This window comes from Miniopterus natalensis, chromosome 8 (assembly GCF_054644295.1).
Source record: "Miniopterus natalensis isolate mMinNat1 chromosome 8, mMinNat1.hap1, whole genome shotgun sequence".
Lineage (NCBI taxonomy): Eukaryota > Metazoa > Chordata > Mammalia > Chiroptera > Miniopteridae > Miniopterus > Miniopterus natalensis.
In genome coordinates this window covers 61,440,868-61,462,634 of record NC_142088.1, presented here as the reverse complement: position 1 = coordinate 61,462,634, position 21,767 = coordinate 61,440,868, and the positions used below count along the sequence as shown (strand labels likewise).

At 38.5% G+C, this 21,767-nt stretch overlaps 1 protein-coding gene across 4 annotated transcripts in view; it reads right to left on the bottom strand.

Moving 5' to 3' along the window:
- The window catches only part of QTMAN (queuosine-tRNA mannosyltransferase), a 336,827-nt gene that overhangs the window by 166,479 nt on the left and 148,581 nt on the right, over positions 1 to 21,767 (bottom strand). For all 4 annotated transcript variants that reach the window (XM_087819871.1, XM_016196527.2, XM_016196526.2 and 1 more), the window contains exons 3-4: positions 14,583 to 14,750; positions 10,555 to 10,728 (exon numbers count right to left, since the gene is read on the bottom strand). In XM_087819871.1, coding sequence (XP_087675997.1) covers positions 10,555 to 10,728; positions 14,583 to 14,750 — 342 coding nt within the window. The remainder of the gene's footprint in view (positions 1 to 10,554; positions 10,729 to 14,582; positions 14,751 to 21,767) is intronic.

Genomic DNA, 21,767 nt, shown 5'->3' with positions numbered 1-21,767 from the left:
GGGGCTGAGTGAGAAAGGTGAAGAGATTAAGCAAAGAAAAAAAAAAAGAAAGACTCAGGGACAGAGACCACAGTCTGCTGATTGCCAGAAGGAAGTGGGGTAGGGGGGAGGTAGAAGAAAATAAAGGGGGGATACATGGTGATGGAAGGAGACTTGACTTGGGGTGGTGAACACACAATTCAATATACAAATAATGTATTGTAGAATTGTATACCTGCAACCTGTATAATTTTATTAATCAATGTCATCCCAATAAATTCAATTTTAAAAACTCCCCATTTTCTCATCTAGTAGTGGCTCCCAAATGAGTGTAGGCTAAAGTCCAAATTCCTGAGCCCTGATTTCCATTTCTAATCTTCCCACCTCTTTACCCAATTGAGTCAAAGGTAATTAATCTCTTTGGGCCCAATGATCACTTACTGCCACAAATCTGGTTGTAACTATTCTCTCTTTACATAATGTGCCCTTGCACTCACTCTAACCCATTCCCCTTTCACTCGTAACAAGAAATAACATGGCATTAACGGCAGCAGCATATTGGAGCCAGAAGGCTTGGGTTGCTACATGATTTCAGACAAGCTTAACCTTCTGAACCTCACTTTTCTCACTTGAAAATGAGGATAATAGTACCTAGCTTGCCAAGGTTTGGTAAAGATTAGATATAATACACATAAAGTGAATGCCCAGAAAAGGCACTTGATAAATGATTGCCATTATTATGATGCCCAAAGCTTAGTCAGTCTTTAATGTCCAGTTCAAATGCTACCAAAAGCACTGTTTTTTCCTATCTTGTACATAGGGTCACCTGAGTATGCCTATCATTTCTACAAAGCTCTCTCGAGTAAGGAGCCTGCCTTATACACCCTTATATCCCAAAATACCTTGCATCTACCATACCAAGAGCAAGCTTTCAATAAATGTTCAGTGAACAAAGACACGAATAAGACCTGAAAGAATTAAATGACCGTTACATTTTTTTATTGCACTTAATTATTTTGAAGCGTATTTTTAAAGAATGTGCTATAAAATAAAGTTTTTTTATCTGGAATTTCTTAGGGAATAAGCCATTCTGGGTAAGAGATTATTCTAGGAGCTTACTGTTGAATGAACATTCCGAGTTGTTTATTTTTTAATGAACAACTTTTTAAAACACTCCCCAGCATTCTTCAAAAAACAATGAGCTGAAGTGACTTCTGTTCCGATCACCCCACTCTCCATTCCACACGCCAGCGCCACGAGGAAGGAGCTCAGATTACAGGTGCCAGGCAGATGTGGGCAGCAAGCGGCACACGGGACTTTCGCTCTGTGCACTCAGACGGCTAACTGCGCCATTTGGCTGCTGTTATGTGGACTGATAGGATAAAAGACAGTCCCTACATTTATCTGAATTAGTGGTAAACTTCAGATCCTCAGGTGTGTTATAAAATTACTAGGCTTTTCAGATTTTTTTGGAGTCATGTTGAATGGCTGAGCTTGTCAAAGAACGTATCAACAGATATTCAGCATGGTGATGATGAGAGTATTAATAAGACCACTGACATTTACTGAACACTTACCAGGTTGTAGGCACTGAGCTCAGTCAGTATATCGTAATAATTATCTCGATCTTCATAATAAGCCTGAGAGATATTACTATTTCACTTTTCATTTTACAGATGAAAAACTGAAGCTCTGAGGGGTTAAGGGATTTGCCCTGGGCCGAACAGTTGTAGTCAGTGATACAGGCCAAACAAGAATCCCCACACCTCATATTGCTGACTCCCATCTTTTATCCAGCATTTCCCAAAACGGAATGATTTAAACAAGTGATTCTCAGAAAGATAACAAAGCTTGATCCTTTAAACATCAAAATAACTTACTTGAAATCTTTCTAACATGCATGGTTACATAGCCTTTGTAACCATGAACAGTATGATCTGTTCTTGCCTGGATGACTGACGGGAACCGTGGTGATGGCCTCTGAGCCTGAGGAGGGGAGGAGAGACTGAGGACCTTCTGTAGTTCGAGTTTGTCAGATGACATTCATGCCCGTCTTGTAGAAAGCCACCTCTCTCACTCCCTTGGGGTTGATGATGCAGCCCCTTGCATCATCATTTTAAGTTCTCTCATTTTAAGTTATTTCTTCACCCTGTGATCTGTGGCCTTTGCTTCTTACCTCCCAAATTTCTTAGGACAAAACTAAGAGGACCAAAAACAAAAGGTATATCGAACCTTTGATGTAAAATCAAGCCAAATGTTCTCTATATTTGAAGAGAACAAGAGTTAATCATCCTATGATAAACGGATAGTTTTTGTTGTTGCTGATGAATTCAGGGCACTTTTTTGGTGGTTTGGTTGTTAATTCATAAGTAGAAGAGAGCAGATATCTAACTGTTGTAATTAGTAATATGGATAATTTCATTAAAAATAAATTTTGAGTAAACAAGAGTTTAGTCTACATAACTTCAGACAATGAAAAGGATTGTATATATGTATATGCTGAACTCAAATTCTCTTCTCTTAATTCGGATATTAACAGCTAGACGATTACAATAAAATGCAGCATGAATGATCTGCACTGTATATAAAGGCGATTTCTTCACAATGAGTGGCGCCCAACACTGGAATGATTTATCAAAAGATTTTTTTAGTACAGTGATTCTATAAAAAAAAAAAATTAATGACATTTAAAGAAAACACATTTTTGGACTCATTTGCTAATAATCATTTTGAAGAGCGAAAATAATTATTAGCAAATATGGGTACGTTTGCATTTGTAAAAGCAAAGTAAAACTTTTCTTCTTCTATTTCAGGACTAGATTAATATTCAAGAAGACAGTACCCACTTTATTATTTTATAGAACATAGGCAGTACTTTTACAAATATGTCTAACACCAATACATCTCAAAATATCTGAGAAATACGACCACATGTGGTAAGAAGATTAAGGTGTTTCTGGCAACACCCCCAAAAACAGAACTTGATGGCAAAAAACAAAAAGTTTTCGGTGGGGGAGCCACGGGGGCTGCCTTCTGTCCTATCCATCCGCAATTTCTCAAATTACAGATCTGCTGTTGTTTTCTGACACATCTGCTTTGCAATGTAAAATAGTGTTTTCTTTAATAAGAATTCTTCAAAAAGCCCTTAGGCTCCTCGTTTTTGTTTGCACAGCCTGAGAGTTTTCATTTAAAGTTTTCACACTGTTTTTAAAATTCTCCCATTTTTGTTTCTAAAATAGTTCGGCAAAGTCCATAAACCTCTGTTTTGGCTTCACATTTTAGCTACATGGAAAAGGTGGAGAGAAATGTGCAAAAACGTTCTTAAGATTTCAGTAAATGAGATTACTCATGATGACCAAGAGTGTTTTCCTCCACCCTCTCCAGTCAAAAATGAAGGACGGCCCTAGGCAGTGGTTAAGAGTGTCAGCTCGCAGGCTGAAGGGTTCCGGGTTCGATTCCAGCAAAGGGCATGTACCTCGGTTGCAGGCTCGATCCCCGATCCCCGGCCCCGGTCGGGCACGTACAGGAGGCAACCAGTGGATGTGTCTCTCTAAAATCGATGTGCCTCTCTCTGTGTCTCGCTTTCTCTCTCTCTCCCTTACACTCTCTCTGAAAAGCAATGGAAAAAATATCCTCGGGCAAGGATTTTAAAAAAAAGCAAAACAAAGGAAGGAGGGAAGCAGAGCTGTTTATTTAATACAATCCCTACTCCTGGGATGTATAACCTACTGTGAAAAGAGGAAACTCACAGGTAAAATCCACTTCTTCTTACCCCCCCCCCCCCCCCCCCCCGTGACACCTCTGATGATCCAATCTTGTGGAAAATAGGAACAGATAGTGAAATGGTCACAGAAACATAAGAAATTCTTCCCTAATGACCAAGGTTGACACTGATGCTCTCCATGGAGACTGAGGTGACACTGAAACCCAGATAAAACACATGTTTCTAATCTAAAGCACACGGGCTTCATTTTGCTCCAAGTCCAAACTTTAACTCCTAAGGATACAGCATCCACTCACCCCCTCCTTAAAAAACAAAAACATGGATAATACACTTAATCTTTTTTACATGGATTATGGGTAAATATAATGAAAAAATTGAAACTTTTTTCATAACACAATAGGACTGAGAAAGCCGGCAAGTGACAAATACATATACGAATCAAGCCTTGACAGCCTGAGCACTTATCTCTGTCATTGGATATGGCAGATCGGCCCTGCCTTGGGAGGCAGGTATCGTTCTAGAAGCTCACTTGTAAGAGAAAAGAGTTTGGATAAATGAGAGGTAACTAGCAATAGAAAATGAATAGTCTCATACATAAAATAACAGTCTGGTCCCACAGTGTTCCCTTGAAGTAGTCTTTCTAGTATGCTTCTTTAGGCCCTTCCTCAATTTTACTATTAGAATTGTTTCTTAAAATTTTTCATTCCTCTTCAGGTATCCTCTTTTTCAAAATTTCAACCTTTAAAAGTTTGCTGTCGAAAGCCTCGAGTCCTTTGTTCCATAGCATTACCACGCCACGTTCCCTTCCGTTCAGGCTTCTGTCAATTCCCTTTTTATAGATCATCTGTCCTTCACTGGTCAGTGTCAAGTCCCAGGGACCAGAAGACCAGAACCTCTCTTTGTGGGACTGGCAGGACAGAAAGGCTGTTAAGAATCTGGGCTCTAAAACAGGATAAAAGTATCTGATTTCTAGTTCTACCTTTATTATCTTTGTGACTGTGGGCACAAAGTTATTTACGTTCTCTATGGCTGAGTCTCTTCAACTATAAGTAAAGAATATCTTTTAGAATTGTTGGAAGATTAAATGGTAAAATATGTATAATATGCTTCGCACAATGCAGGGCTACAGTAAGAATCAGTAAGGTGAGCTGTTATGGTTAGCTCTACCCTCTAAAGATGACGCTGTTAGAAAGCAATGTTCTGACTGGACGTTCTGATTTCGAAAGACTGAGACTTGCACAAAGGTCTGCATCTGCAATGCTCCCTCACTCCGCTAGGCCTGGCCTTGACGACAGTCACACGATCTAGGGTAGGCTGCAGGACTGTCTCCTTTCCCTTCCTCACACACCCATCAGCATCGCAGAGGTCTGTGTGAAACATGCCTCCTGAAATGCACAGTAAAATCTCCTTAACTTTCAATCTAATCTTCATCCTTGAACACAGAATAGTTTTCCTTTGCAACATATCTGTTATTAGTCTCATTCCGCCACGTTTTCAGATCATATGTATCTACCGATAAGCTACAGGCTGAATATTTGCATTCTTTCAAAATCCATTTGTTGAAATCCTAACCCGGAGGGTAATAATATTAGGAGGTGGGGCCTTTGGGAAGTGATTAGGTCATGAGGGCGGAGCCCACATGAATGGAATTAGACCACTTATAAAAGAGACCTCAGAGAGCTCCCCTGCTCTTTCCTTCAGGTGACAACACAGTGGGAAGACCGTCATCACGAACCAGGAAGCAGGCCTTCAACAGAAACCAAATCTGCCAGAGCCTTGATCTTGGACTTCCCAGCCTCCACGACTGTGAGAAATAAATTCATGTTGTTTATTAGCCACCCGGTCTACGGCATTCTGTTATAGTACCCCAACCAGGCTGAGGCATGGTATCATGGTATTAATATGGCAAAATCTGTTTTGCTGACCACCGACTGCCTGGCAGGCCTGTTGCCTTCAGTGCTGAAGAAGCAGGTGCCTGTATGCCAGCAGCAAAGAAAGGGCTGGTCCACGGAAAGCTTCCAACCAGGACGATCTACAAAACAGAGCTTGTTGAAACGTTCCCTCGTCCCCTAAGCTACAGATAGCACAACCACATGAGAAAGGGCTGAGACGTTTATTATCTTCCGTTAGGTAACTAAGACTCCTGTATACCCCACAGTAGGGCATGAAGTTAACCTTCGATTACTGTCATTTATAATTTCTGCCCAAGTGGCTTATGCATCTCCTTACATCCTTAAACAGAATTTACTGGCTGCCATTTACTCTCTCTTAATAAGATCACAGTTGTCCTTTTGATGTACAAGCTGGACAATCATGAACAAACGCGGGCAGGGGTTCTTCCACGTGCAAGAGCTGCCTGCCCTGCCGTAGAGGGGCTGCAGGCTGCTAGGCTTTTTCACTTCTCATGTATTTTTTTAATAGTTTATCTCTCTCCTCCCTTGTTGTCAAGCTGTCAGTCAGCTGTCACTTTTTACTGCTGTCAGTGAGCCTGCTTTTATCGCACCCCCAATTTGATGTTGTTAATCTGCTGTCAGCTGAACAATCAGACAATCAAGACCTCTGAAATTGCACTGCAGTCAGTGGTGTGCTGAGCGCTAGATGGAGATTTGGAGATATGAGTTCTAGTTCCTGCTCTGTCTTTATCTAGCTGTGTGATTACCAGCAGACACTTAACTTCTCTGGGCCTTGGTGCCTTCATCCATAAAAGCAGCAGAGTGTGTGTGTGTGTGTGTGTGTGTGTGTGTGTGTGTGTGTGTGTGTGTGTGTGAAAGAGAGAGCCACAAAGAGAGAGAAAGAGAAAGAAATCTCATCCAGACTTGAATCCTAGGTTTCTCTGGCTACCAGAAAGAACATATGAAACTTCTCTGTGAGTTAACAAAATGTAGGGTGGGGTACCACTGACACTTCAATTGAAAAATTCAAGGATACATGCTAGTCACCACTTTATTAAAGTTACTCCTGATTTCATTACTTTACCATCTCCTTAAAACACTCTCCTCCCTTTGTTCCACGAGATAATTCTCTCATTGTTGACCTCCTGACTTATTTATCTTTTTTTCTCATTTCAGTCCTTGGCTCTTCCTCTACCAACCCTTTAAGTATTAAGAGTGCCAAAGGCCAGTCCAAATTTAAAGGACAGGGTAATAATAAGAAACCAACAACAAGCCTGAAAAGCAGCAACCTATGTGTCCTAGAAGCCAACTGAAGGCCGTGTCATCGTGTGTCAATTGCTGCTGACATGCTAAGTAAAATCAGGACTGAGAACTGACCACAGGATGCAGAGGCACGGAGGTCACAGGCGACCTTGACAAAACAGTTTCCGTGAAGTAGCTTGAAGAGAGAACAGTAGGAATGAAATTAGAAACAACAAATATAATAGAAACAACTCTTTCAAGAAGTCTTGCTCCGAGAGAAAGAAATGAGGTAGTAGCAGAAGGGAGTAGTGGAATCAAGAGATAATTTTTTAAAAGATGCAAATCCCAATAACATTGTTGTATGCTAAGAGGAATGATCCAGAAGAAAGAGAAACTGATGATGTAGAATAGAGAAGGAAAACCTGCTTGAACAATAGTCCTTAAGTTTGGGAGAAGAGTGGCCTCTCTCTGGCAAAGAAGTGGAGAGGAAGGACCCTGACAGCACCGTGGGTTCACCCACAGGAACAGGTGTGGAGACGGGGACCATGCCCCAGAAGCGCACAGCTGCACAGATGCGGCGGCCACGGAGTACAGGATTCTCACCTGACTGCTCCATCGCTTCTGTTTTCTCAGTTACGATCTGAGAACGAAGGCGGAAGATATACTACTAGAAGTTTACAAAGAAAGGAAAATGCATGATTAGTTATTTTAAAGAGGCGGGCTTCCCGGGCAGATCAAAGGTTCCATCTGAATCCAGGAGTCACAAAGTTAGAGCAGACTACTAGGTAGGGCCGGATGTCTTCTCCTAATCCAGTACGAAGGAAAGGGTGCAAAAGACTTGAGAGTATGTGCAAGAGAGTAAGTGTTATAACAGAATATGGAAATTAGCCTGGAGAACGGAGGGGGAAAATTAGGGCAACCGAAGAATGAAAGTAAGGAGTTGGCTCAGTCAGGGGGGGGCAGACTCTGGCAAGGTCAAAAGACTGAGCCAGAGTGATAAAGAGAATAAAGAAATTAATATTTTCATTTACATTCGGCTGCGCCTTTGGCAGGATACTTCTCTCTTTCTCTTTTTTTTTTTTTACTACCTCTCTATTTTTATGTGTTGATTAATAAAGGGAGGAGAAAACTGTCCTTTATATTCAGGTGGCAATAAATGTGCCAGGTTATAAAACAATGGGGTGGGGTGTTAATAAGATGAATTCATCTTTACTGGGAGTCTCCTGTACGCCAGTCACTATGCAATTTGTTTAGTCACTACATCATACCTATGAGGTGATACGGTAAAAATAATCATGACCTTTAAAGAATCTAAGCTCAGGGTCATTTCACTCATACAGGTCCCAGAGCTAGCAAGGTGGTCAAGACTCAAATACAAGCATGTGCAACCGGAGTGTTTAAGGGATTTCCTATCCCCAAATGCTTAATACACATAATGAAATATTTTTAAGTAGATATTCTTTCCTTATACTATACTGCTCTAGTCTTTGAGAATGAAGCAGTGGGGGTGAGGAGGGCATTAGGCAACAGCAGGTGCCACGAGCCAAATGCTACCAAATTCCTAGGTGACAGATGTGCTCTGAGTTTTAACAGTTATCAGCAGTATAAAGCCTCACATATTTTGCTGAAATACAGCTCTTTCCCTCCCCTGATTAATATCCATTATTATATATTATTATAGCACATTGTATTAATAATTTAATGGTATCTTCTGCTTTGTTTTTACATAAACTCATTTTTGCCGTGACCAAGTAATATTGGTACAGGGAGAAAGATATAAGCATTCAAAAATTGTGTTTGTATTTTTTTTAATCACGTCAGTTATTTTGCCTTTGGAATTACTAAGTATTTTTCAACATCTCAACAAAATAATACTCTTTTAAGACTGCAGGCATTAGAATGATTGTCATTCATGCAAATAATCACTTACTTACACTATATGAGTTTGGGTTGGATAAAGCAAATTACCATTTGAAAATAATTCAAATAACACTCTGGGCTAAGACCTTGCTTATGAATGTTATCTTGGCCACAATATTTCTTAACCTTCTTCCATTTAGCTAGATGTATTTATGGTAATACAGTCCAAATTAATAAACTATTCAATTGCCACAGGTGTATTAAACATATGATGATGGAGGAATATATCATATGCAAATAAATTTAAAACATTATTTATTTGGAATTCTATAGCAGTAATACTTAAGATGTTCTATAACCACCTATTCACCTTAAAGATGTATATTTTGACTGTATATTATATAAAAAGCTCATAAGCATGTCAAAAATAAGGTTCATAGTTTAAAAATATGCTCTAACGTATAAGCTGTGTTCGAGTTAATCATGGATCTAAAGTATAACAACTATAGTTTTCAAAAGTTGAAATCCTCTCATCATACATAAGAAAATTGTATTTATACAGATACATATTATATATGCATGTACATATAGCTGAAAATCGATCGTCATCTTAGTTTCACTTAGCTTGATAATATTCAGAACTGTAAATGAATCATTAAATGTTTTTGACAAATCATTGACAGGAAGCTTGGATGGCAACAGAAAATTAAATCAAAACTCATAGGGTCTAAACTTTAATCCAGCCCGTGGCAACAACCAGCTGCATGAGTGCAGGACAGTGGCCGCTTCTCTGCACCTGTTTGCTGAGCTCCCTAAAGTAAGGATCGGGCAAGGGGTCTTAACTGAAATTTTGACTCACTTACTTGACTTTGTATTAGGCAGATTTTTCTTCAATGAAATATTTACTGCTGAGATAGTCAAATAAACCAGTGTGAGGGCTGTGGAGGAAGACAACTGTCCCCCCAGCAAACTCCAGGGGAACTCAGTAAGTCCACAACACAGAGTAGTGCTCACTCCCTGCAGAGCATGTGTGGACATAAATGGTTTCCTGCCTCCTTTCAAGGACAGGCAAGACACGGCTGTCCCTGAACTCTTTTTAAGGACATAGCCAGTTACAAAACAGCAGCATCCCCAGCTCGTGTGAGTCCCACCGAAGCAAACTTACTATTCACAAGGGAGAAATACTTCTGGTGGTAGTAAAAACAATTTTGCTAGGTTTAATCAAAAACGAAAAGGAATTCTAAAATGTTCCCTTTGAGCCACGTTGTTAATTCAGGGTGGGCCTAGCAACGAGGGTAATAAAGAATGTCCTTAGTAACTGAGAAAGAGAAATGGCAATTAAGTGCTTTTGTGACCCAACTCTTTATTAAGATAATATAAATAATAATAAAAAAATAAAGAAATGGAAGAAGGGAAAAGAGTAGTGAAAGTAGCATGGAAAATGAAAGTAATGCAAGCAGTAACATTTACCATTGATTTTCTTAGAATGGTTGCTATGATACACATAAATCAATGGGCATAAGCTGAATGCAAAGGTTGAGAAATACACTCGACAATGACTTCTTTAACAAAACAACAAATAAAGAACCCCAACAGTAAGTGTTAAAAGTCAAAATAGCTCATTTTAGCAAACAACTAAATAAGAGCAAAGAGAGGAAGAACTCAGTATCAGAACTAACCATTCAGTGATAGGCTGGACAAATGATTATTTAAAATCTTTGCAATTCACAGCATGGTGAAACGGAATCCATTCTCTAATTAACCATGCTTATGCTGAAGAGTTAAAATTGGTGAGAAGAACACCAATTTCTGTACAGTTGGGGAATAATTTGACAAAGGAAAGTCAAACATACTGACCTGCTCACATCAGGAAACCTGATGGGAAAGTAAATAACTTGGCACTTGGGTCTGATGATGCTTTCCAGATCCTTGGGTCTGTGATCAGGAATCAGCTTCATAAACTTTCCAATAGAAGTGAGAAATGACTCCATATTAAAAACCGAGTTGAATATCACCACATCAGCCACCAGGCTGTAACGGGAAAGGATCAATATATAGGATGAGCCCATCAGAGTTTGTACTGCACCTTGGGTTTGCAAAAAACTCAGCACTTCCATAAGCACTTATCAAAATACCTCCAACAGATAAGTTCGTTTTATTATATCATGGGAAGTTGGATTGTTGGCATCAGGGAGGAAAGGCTAGAGAGGAATTAAATGATTTAATACTATCCTGTGAGGCTTCAAACACAAGCATATTCCTCCACAATGTCAGGAGCTTTCTACGTTATCAACAACAGTAAGTACAGTAGGACTTTTTTCTTTGTGGCCCAACCACCATGTCGGCTTCTGTGTCAGTGATGGATGTTGTTTTATTCCATATTGCTGAGAACAGAATGTCTGCCATATTTTCACTACCTTCAAGGAGACTAATTCAGATAAAGCTGCTTCATACTAGAGCATACCTTAAAAATACGTGGTTAAGATCTATTTCTTGTTTTAACCTTTGCTTCAAGAAACTTAGGTTTTTTAAGTTCTGGGGCTATACAGGAGGGATTATATAGGGTCTCTACAAACAACTTATTTTACTATGTTATTTGGAATAGTCAGAGAAGTAGAAGAAATTGGTAGAAATGATGACCTAAAGGAATGCATTATAAAGAACTACAATACCATGAACTTTCAGAATTAAACAAAATAAATATTAGTTAGTGCTTTCCATGAAAAGACTGTGCTCCTCCCATAATCTTTTTAAAAATGAAAAACAATAAAAAATACAGAGTTTTAAGGCCATGTGAAAACAAAGTTTGTGTGTCATAAACATATCAGAAATTTTCAGAATTTTCATGAATATATCAGAACATTTTCTTGGAAACCAATAAACACAAATGTTAATCATGGGTGAGGGCTGTATAAAACATAAACACAGTTGTGAGTACACAAAACACAGAGTTTATATTCTTGTATTGTTATTTATCAATTATTATATTATTTTCTATATGAACAGATGGAAACCCACTTTTGCCCCATCCTGTATAAAGTATAAATATGTACTATGTTCCCTTTATGAGTCAAAAAACTGACAATAAATCACTGTTTTGATTTTTTTTTTTTTTAAATGAACCTCTTTGCTTTACGCCAGCAATTTTTAACTGGTGTGCCACAAGAATTTCTAACATGCAATACCTGATCATTTCGTCAGGGGCACTGACTTCTTTTCCCTTAGACTGTCAAATTTAAAAGTGACAGCAGCCAATATAACAATAACCGTCTGGTGTGAATGAATCACAATTATACCTACTTTTTTTGGGTACAATTGGCAAAATATATGATGCTTTTTTGGTGTGCCGCAGAATTTTAGTAATTAGTTTACATGTGCCATGCAATGACAAAGGTTGAAAATCGCTGCTTTAAGCAATGACTCAGTGTCTTGGTGTCACTAGATCTCAAGGTCTGGGCGGGAAAGGGGTGCCGGGGGGGAGGGGGCCAATGGGGAGAAAAGCGGGGACCTATGCTCTCCTTTCAACAATAAAATAAAAAATAAAATAAAATAAATGCTTTGATAAGAAGGGATCCAGTAAAAACAGTTTTGTTTCTCCTAAAAAATATAGATCAAGAAAACTGAAAGAAGACAGTGAGTCCACAGACTGCAAAACACAGATGAGTAAGCAGAGCTTACAGAACAGGAATACACACCATAGCAGATCCGCAGTTTGGTTTAATTCACACTTACTGAGATGCCTAAAGTCCCTATTATTAATACAAAGAGGAATGAAAAAGCAACGAAAGAACGTTGACCGGCCACCTCTATGCCTGTCCCACAAAACCGCCTTTCCATACATGTTTTTTTTTTCCCAGCTGTGACCTAGTGCTGATTTGGGGATGGGGGTGATTACAACATGGATAATCCAAAAGAATGTCACAAAAGAGCTGACACAACACCGTGCAATAAGGAAGCCAATGCAATAATATACCAAAGTTGAAGGATGTTTTACAGCTAGTCTGTTTTCACCATCTGTCACATATTGTAACAGCGACCCACAGGTCATAATATACAGTTACGACCTGTGTTCGTAAGTCAGAGGGTGAGTGAAACCTCTCTTTAAGGTGAGTGCTTATGTCAGTCATCTCGAACGTCCCGAACGCACACGGTCCGGAAAGAAATCTACCAGTGCCAGCAAAAGCAGGAGTCAGCAGGAAAACTACAGAAACATCCGAGGAAGCGGGAGTCATTCTTCTCGAAGGGAATCCGACCAGGGCTGCTTTCTGACACTCTTATTTTTCCTCTGGACAACTCTGAACCATCTTTTTCTCATTAACAAGCCAACGGATGATCAAGTCCACTTCTTTCTCCCCAAACTTGTCTAACAGTTTACCCTCTTGAGGAGAGAAATGCTGAAAAATCATGTACCGGTTTTTATAGTCTCATTCCCTCTGAGCAAAAACAATCTTTTATGAAAGAGAGAGATGAGGGGCAGTAAGCTAAATTTTTTTTTTTTTTTCCCAAATATCTGCATTCAAGCCAGCTACTTACATTCTTAAAAACCCAGTCTCTGCTAAATTAAAGATCCAAGATAGTTTACAGAAATGCTCTTTTTCATGCATTTCCTCCCTGATATGAGTGAGTGTAACTTCCATTAACTTTAAAGCCACCCATAAAGGGAAAAATAGGCTTAATTTTTCCCCCCAGTTATTTCTCAAGGGTAATAAACACACACTATCTGAGGAAAAGAATGATGCTAATTCAAGAAATCAAAAGTATATTACAAATGTTTTCCATATTGATAAAGCACAAAATGATTTTATTTTTGTTTTTAAAACATCTTTCTCTCTTCTCTGTTTCAATATAAAATAAAGTATTTTAATTTTATTATGAAATTCTAAAATGGTTGCTTTTTTACGAGACATTTGATGGGGAGCAGTTCCACGCTATTTTGATAGCGCTGCTACTTCACAATGGAAGCTGCTTGTAAAAATGATTGCAGAAAAACATTTACAAAATGCTCAAAACACAGAAGTGTTACCACAGAGCTGCTTTTCTATGTCAACTAAAGTACGGAATATACTTTGCAAGAGTTGGGAGTCTCTTTAAACACATCATGAGTCCCAACTGCTAATAACTGCTTAAAAAGGTGAGTGAAAAAAGTACTCAAGTACGGCCAACCTTCCTCCGCTGGATGGCTGCGGTCATGGGAACAGGATCCATGGCGAAGCCGCTCCAGAGCTGTTACTAACTTCTTTCATTAACTAGGCTTCAGGAGATGCACTGTGCTGAAGTAACAATAGAGAGGGACCATCACCTTTGAAATGTCATGGTATTTTAAGGCTGCGCAATTTCTGAAGACTCAATGAGGGGGGGGGAAATAGCAACAACTACCTCAAGATTCATTTTCCATAGTTTTCTCTTACAAACGATAAAAAAAGAACAAAAACCCCTTGCTCCATTAGGCCTTATTTTTTGTTTTTCCACTGAAAATCCGATTGTGATTTTAGCTGGAATCACTGAAAGCGGCTGGCAAACAAGAGCAGACTGGCTGCCCTTTTCTGAAAGTATGTCTTAAACAGTGGATAATAGAATCAAGGGGCAAAGGTGGTCCCTGTGAACCCTGTGATTCTATTGTGAATGTGGTAGAAAAGTTAGATAATTAGTGCAACCTATAATTAGATTGTTACATATACATATTTTATAAAAGCATTAGCTGTGATCTTATACATATACTGCAGAGGCACAAGTAATTACTACCATGGAAGGTATGTTTGAACATTTGCCACCTACTTTAAGGTGCTTTAAAATAAGTGTACAATAGGTCTCCAGATTTAAAAGCTAACCACCTATAAAGAAAAAGGTACCAAAGGACTAAATATAATGATACAGTCGATACCTACCATGAGAGAATTTGGTTGTATCCATATTGGAAATCCCTCTCCTGACATTTCTTGACAGGATATACCAATTGGTTCTCGTGGAAGTACAGAATCTTTTTCAGTTTCCCAAGGTCAGGCCGAAGGGCAGCCAGTTCGGTCAGGTTAAGCACTGAGCTTGCAAAGAGGATCCTAGGAAATAAGGAAATTAGGCTTTACTGTCCCGGGCATGCTTGAAGGGGGTCATCCTTTGACCTTCTTTCCTTGCCCCCCGCCATCCTACCCCCAGAAAAACATCAATGGTTACGAATTAATACCATGTAGCAGCATTCTAAGTTTTGATCTCTGAAAAAGCAGCTGCTAAGAACTATAAAAGCTCCGAATCTCATTGGCCTTCTCAGCTCCGTTACTGAGAGATGCAAAAGAAAAAAAAGCTGGATGGATTTTATTGAAAAAGCCAAGAAAAGCTCCATCTGAAGGACAAATGGAACAAAGATAAGGCTGACTGGGGAATACTTTGCTTGCCAGTTTCATTACACTTTACTTCTTTATGCAACCAACTACTGAAATTCAATATACAAGCAGGAATGGCACATGCTCATGTTCTGACATAAACCCTTTTGATTTATGCAATAGACCTATCTAGTGTGGTCTTTCTCTCTTGGCATGTTTTCTTGCTGTGCTCCCCTCCCTTTTTTTCACTATTCTGCAATATTTTGGGGGGGTTTTCTCATTTTTTTCTCCGCTACTGGACTGCTAATGGCAATAGATACACAATCTGTAAAACCCCTACAGAACACATAAATATTTAAAAACTGAAGGTTGACTGATTCCTTTTCTTTGGGGAGGGGAAGGAAACCTAAAACTTACCTATCCATGTTTATAAGTGAAAGTGTCTATCAACTCACTCATTCCACAAACATTTACTAAATGCCTACTGTGTGCCAGCGTCCAGCCAGAAAGAACAGGAAAGATGAACAAGGCTGAATGCTCCCTGTACCAGTGCCATATGCAAAGTATTAAAGGAACAAACAGAAAGGAGTAAATAACTGTCTGGGACACCCTGAAAATGTTTCACTAATGAGGTGCCTACCATGTATGGACACACGAGGCACAAGTGACAGTCCCCGGGCAGCCAAGTACATTAAGATGGCACAATTCTGATGGAATGCCACCTTTATAACATAACGCAGCATCATTTGACCGTTACAGCTTTAATTCTCATTCTAAAAAATGAGGTTCAAGAAGGTGAAGAGTTGTTCCTGGAATCACACTGGTGAAAAGTGGCAAAGCCGGGGCTCCTGGTTTGCTCGGCCCGAAGTGCTTTCCATTACGCCACGGACAAGAATTGGTCATGGACGGCTTACATTGCAAATGCGTTTTTCTGTACGTAATAAATACAAAATATCACCCTCATTATTACCATGATTACAACTACTATAAATTCTCCCTTGCTGACAAGCCAAATGGCTAACTTCAGGTGTTTATAAGATCCGCAGCACTAGCCTTTCACATAAGAAGAGTGATTACATAGTAAGTGCATGTTTCATAAATAGGAATTCACGTGTCTTCTTCATGGGCTAAAAAAGGCACCTACAACCAAAAAGCAGTGATCTCCCTTTTATACCCACGTTGCTGTATTAATGTCATGGTCTGTTGCTTTAAAGGAGAAAAAAAAATCTTACTAAGGAGATGCATTACTGTTTAAATTGTCAATGTGTACCTAACTAAAGCAAATGGAAAAACACTGGTTAAAAATGCCCTATTTTAACCAAAAATATTCCCACTCACCACCAAGTATAAGTCTTTCAAGAACTTAGGTTGAAAATTCTAAAATGTGAAGATATTTGCTTATCTACAAACCTTATCCTTAGTAGAAAGAACAAAACATTAATCTCAGTCAATATTTTCCTTAAAAGAAACTGGATGGCCACTTGTGGGTCTGCTTATTGGGTAACTCTCCCTACTTCCTTCCCCCACTTCCTACCGGCAACATACACACTATTGCAAGCAATGGCTCATTCTGAATCATTACGACTTGAGCATGTTCAATGTTTTTCACACACTAGGTAGAAAAACTTAAATGTAGCCATTTTGCTAATTATTAATAGCAAAGAAAAAAATGGCACCTTTATAATGGAGAAATTTGGTAGACATGAACTTACCCAGGTGATCATACTAAATTTGCCCAATAATGGGACAAACTGATATCATGTATTTCCCAATATAATACACTGAAAAGACACAAATCACCAATGAGAAAGATGCAAATCTGCCAAAAATGCCTGATCTGAATTTGGCCATGAGGAAACAATCAGATATCTCGAAAAATAGCTGGTCTGGATCTCCAAGGTCAATGTCATAAAAGAAAAAGAAAAATCTAAAGGAAAATAAAGAGACCCCAAAATAAAAATGCCACTCTAGTACTGGGAAAAACTGCTATAAAGGACATTAGACGGACAACAGAGAAACTGAATATGGGCTGAATATAAGCTTGTAAATTTTCATTAGTCTTAAATTTCTTAAGTTTAATAATTTTATTGGCTTTATATAGGAGATTACCTTCATTTTTTAGAAGATACCTGTTGAATTATTTATGTGAAGTTACATGATGTCTGCAATTAATTCTTAAATTGTTCCATCAAAAGGCTGCTAATAACAAATACTCATATGTATATATTTACATAGAGAAAGAGAAAATGTGCCAATGTTAACAATTAAGTGATTGGTATACTGCAATTCACTGATGTAGTATTGCAATATTTTGTTGTTATACATTATAAAACTATGAGGGAATATGCCACAAAATGGCCATAAGTAGAAAGGAAAACTATACTACATGCCATAAACAATAAACCCATCATATATGTACTTCTTGTCATAATCTAATTGTTAATTTCCCACATGAAAATTATCCTCAGGGTGGACCATCTGCAGAAAATGCTTAACCAAGGTGAGCCCTTCATTCTTCTACCACACACCTCCTCTCCTCCTGAGTACCAGCTGATCCGTAATCAAGGAATCCAAATCTAAAGTCGAGTCTTTCAAATAAAACTCCCAAATGAAACAATGCAATACATCCAGAAGTGAAATGGCAATGATTTTCACAATATCAACCATTTGGGACTGTCCATAGCAACACTTCCTTTCATTTGGTCAGTCATCAACAGAAAATTCATTATATTTTTATTACTAATCTTGAATTAGTCTTCATATTCCTAAATTGTGGAAATTAGCTCTGTCATTAATAAAACAGTTCTCTTTGCCTTCTCACTTGTAAAATGGTAGTTAAATTGGACAAATAAGCAATTCCTCAAATACTGAGCTCAGTGACTCCCCCAAATAAGTAATGAATGTGCCCACAAAAGGGACACAGGTATGATTTATAGGCAATTTTTACTTAGCTTCCTTCCATCAATTAAAGAAAGTTTCTAATAGAATGAATGACATCACTCCATCAGCAACTAATCCCTAGGCTCCTGATGTTCACCTTGCCTCAGGTGTTATTTAAGCAACAAATCCTAACAAGGTGAGCTTTATCACCCCACGCTGTGCGTCTGGAGGAAAGGGCACAAGGTGACAGCAAAAACCACTAGGAACACGGTAATTCCTGACAGCTGCTGCTTGAGCACAAGTTAAATTGAACAGTTTATCTCAGCATGAAGATGTTATAAGGTTTTACGTTTAATATTTTTAAATTAACATAAAACCCAGAGAAAGCAGTTGGGCAATCTTTCACAAACATGACACACTACAATCACGGCATAAGCTGGATTAGCACTTATTACCATGCTACTACAGAATTAAGCTGTTTTTAGACCACCAAAGAGCTTTAAATTGCAACTTTTGTCTCCGTAAGAGAAACCTATATTTAAAACGTCTGCTAAATTCAAATTAACGGCTACATCATTAACTTACCATCTCACCAAAAGTATAAGGAGGCTGCTATTATAATCGTCTAACCCAAACGACTCGGTGCTACAAGCCCATCAACACCTTTCTGTGTACTTGGGATTGTATCCGTACATGTTTCAGTTGTTTTCAGTGCACATTATGTCATATTTGCTTGAGAAATATAACATTATTTCACACGGGGAAATTCATCATTAGAGACTGTATCTTTTTCCTGCTCAGTTTGAATAAACTAGTTGCTTGCCTTTCAACTTATTCCCTTAATATGTAAAAAAAGATGCTGAAATACACTTAATCATTGCGGGAGTGAGGCCACTATCATCATGATGCATTCTTTTGTATCATAAAGGCTATGGAAAGGCAGTGAAATGAGAGAAAGAGGACAAGCATCCAGTATTCCGACCACCACTATTTACAACCTAGTAATACTCCCTCGCGGACTAGGTTCTCTGTCTCATTCTTGCCCCGTGAAATCTTTTCTACAGCCCCCTTACCCCCTGACCCCCAACCACTTACAACAAATCAGGACATAGTACGCAGTTTAACACAGATACCGGTTTGGGTTGTTACTCATATTGCATAATCCCCTGTAGGGCTTCAGGAGGCCTTGGACAAGAGAGTCAAGTCCATTCGTCCAGCTCAACAGCTGAGCTCCTTGTCTAGATTCAGGTGGCTCAGTCTCGTTACCCAAGCCTTCCTTCTTCGGGTGCCTGCCTGGAGATCCCATTCTTTGATGTTCATTCTTCAGGATTGTAGATCCTGTGCTTGCTGTGATACGGTATTTTCTACAATGATAGAAATGTTCTCTATCTGTACTGTCTAATATAGTAGTGACTTTGTTACATATGGCTATCCAGCACTTGAAATGCAGCTAGTGCAACTGAGGAACTAAATTTTAAATTTAATTCAATTTGATTAATTTAAGTGTAAGTTAAATAGCCACAGAGTAATGACTACTGTGCAGGAAAGCACAGCTTTGGATGGACCAGCTTACCGCAACCCAACACTCCACCCACGGTACCTGAATGCACTTCCTCGCTGAATTGATTTTCTTGTACAGATCCTCGACCTGATTCTAAGAATCTAAGTTCCTCCTGACTGGCTGTATTTCACCTACCAGGCTCTCCAATTCCGAAATGATACTAGTTTCTTTTTCCTTCTGATAATGAGAAAACACATGTCCATTACAGAAAGATTTTAAGTACACAAAATATAATTTAAAGGAATATCACCCACAACCACCCCAAAAGGAGGCAGCCACTATTTGCATTCCAGTGATCCTTTAGCCAGTGTATGTTGAGCATCTTTATTTGCAAGGTACTAGGCTGAATGATGGACATAAAATAGAAAACAAAGCAGCTAAAGCAAGAAGAAAATTGACAGGTTGGGGAACGAAATAAAGACCAAGGACGCTGGAGTAACTTGTTCAATGAGAAAATGGCCAGAGAAGAGGCTGAGGAAATCAACAGACTTTTTGTACGATGTGAAAATAATTTTGGATTTTATGGTAACTACAATGGGTACAAACTGAAGGACTTTAAGCTGGGAAAATACAAAAGTATGTATGTATCTTGAGTGCATTTCCTCTTATGCTTTTTACTTTCTAATATATATACATTATTATATAGAGTGTTGTTTTTTTGTGGGGGTTTTTTTGTTGTTGTTTTTTTTTTGCTTTTAACACAACACTTAATGTGCTGTTCTACTATTTTAAAAACTATTCCTAAAACATGAGTTTTAATAGACTTAATAATATGATGTGCATAATATCCCCAACTAGGGCATGATTTTTATATTCATATATGTAAAGCTTTAAATTTTTCATTGTATTATAATCTCTTGTATTTCTATTACATTTGTTTATGTACTTCATAAGATTTTTTATTGCTTTTTAATATCAGAAAATTCTACTCTCACTATCAATAGAAAACCGACCGTGAGGGATCATTTTGGAAGGAGGAGGAACAGGAAGGAGAAGAGCAAGGAGGTGGCTTGGACTAAGATGACAGTGCGGGAGGTGAGAGAAGTGACCTGACTGGGTTTGCTGAGAGCGCTGTCAGGTTTGCTCATGAACTAGGCACAAGGAGTGAAAAAGAGGAGTCCTAGCTTTTCCTCCACTTCACCACCTCCAAAGTGTGTTGACAGTGTTTCAATATAATAGCAGCTCGATAATACGTATGGGCATAAATGAAAATTATCCCCAAACATTTCAAAAGCCTTTGGCTTAAATATATTTTTTAATTTGTAAAACTAGCGTAGAAAGATAACTGAGTTATAATAGTTATTAGTCATTGATGTACAAATTTCATTTTAATGCAATATGCTTTAGCTGTCAGCTACTTCATCTAAATTAGAACATTTTTACTGAATGTTTAAATGCTGAGGGTTTTCAAAAACCTTCAAGAACACTGCATAACAAAATGTTTTCATTTACTAAAACAACTAAAAATACAGGATGAAAGCCTTAGCTAAAAGAAAAGGAAATGTAGTCATTTAATTTCCTAGGTTCTTGTGATGGGTAATTTACAGGCTGTAAAAAAAGACTATCCAGGTTCCCAAAAGCTATCCCAGGGCGTAGCATCAATCAATCGGGCAGTTTTGCCTTTTTCCACCAGGTAATGTTCCTTTCCATTGCCTCCCATGATGGCAGGAGAGCATGTGTAAAGAGCACTTGCACAGAAGACATGGCATCCAGGTCTGTAGGTAAGACCTGCCACTGAGCAGTATCTCCAGATTGCTTCTGAACATCTGTCCACTCTGTAATCATCAGCACCCGAACCTGCTTTATGGATGCTCAAGGAGACAAATTACATCACACCTGTTGGAGCTCTTACAAAAGGTGTCACTTAAATTTAGGCATCTCAAATTACTCCAGCAACCTCTCAAGTCTTTTCATTCTTGGTTTCTGGCATAATGCCTAATCCATAAAAGACACTCAATAATTATGTTTGTAACAACAACGGATGAAAAAGGAAGGAAGGATGGGCCTAAATGCTGAAAAAAAAAATCTATAAACAAATCAAAATTTATACTGTGTACATGTAAACATTTTTGACGTATTTTGAAACTAGAACTCATTATCAAAAGTATTCTTACAAGATACAAGGTAATATGAACCACTCTGAACACTCACATATTAGTCTGTTTTAAACATTCTATCATTAGTCTACAAATCAAAATAACGTCAAATCTCTTGACTTGACAATATAAGAAGTACAAGATATCATCCCTTTTGCAAAACAGTTGACAATATAATTGGTAAAATAAGCCACAAAATACAAGAAACATTAAATAACA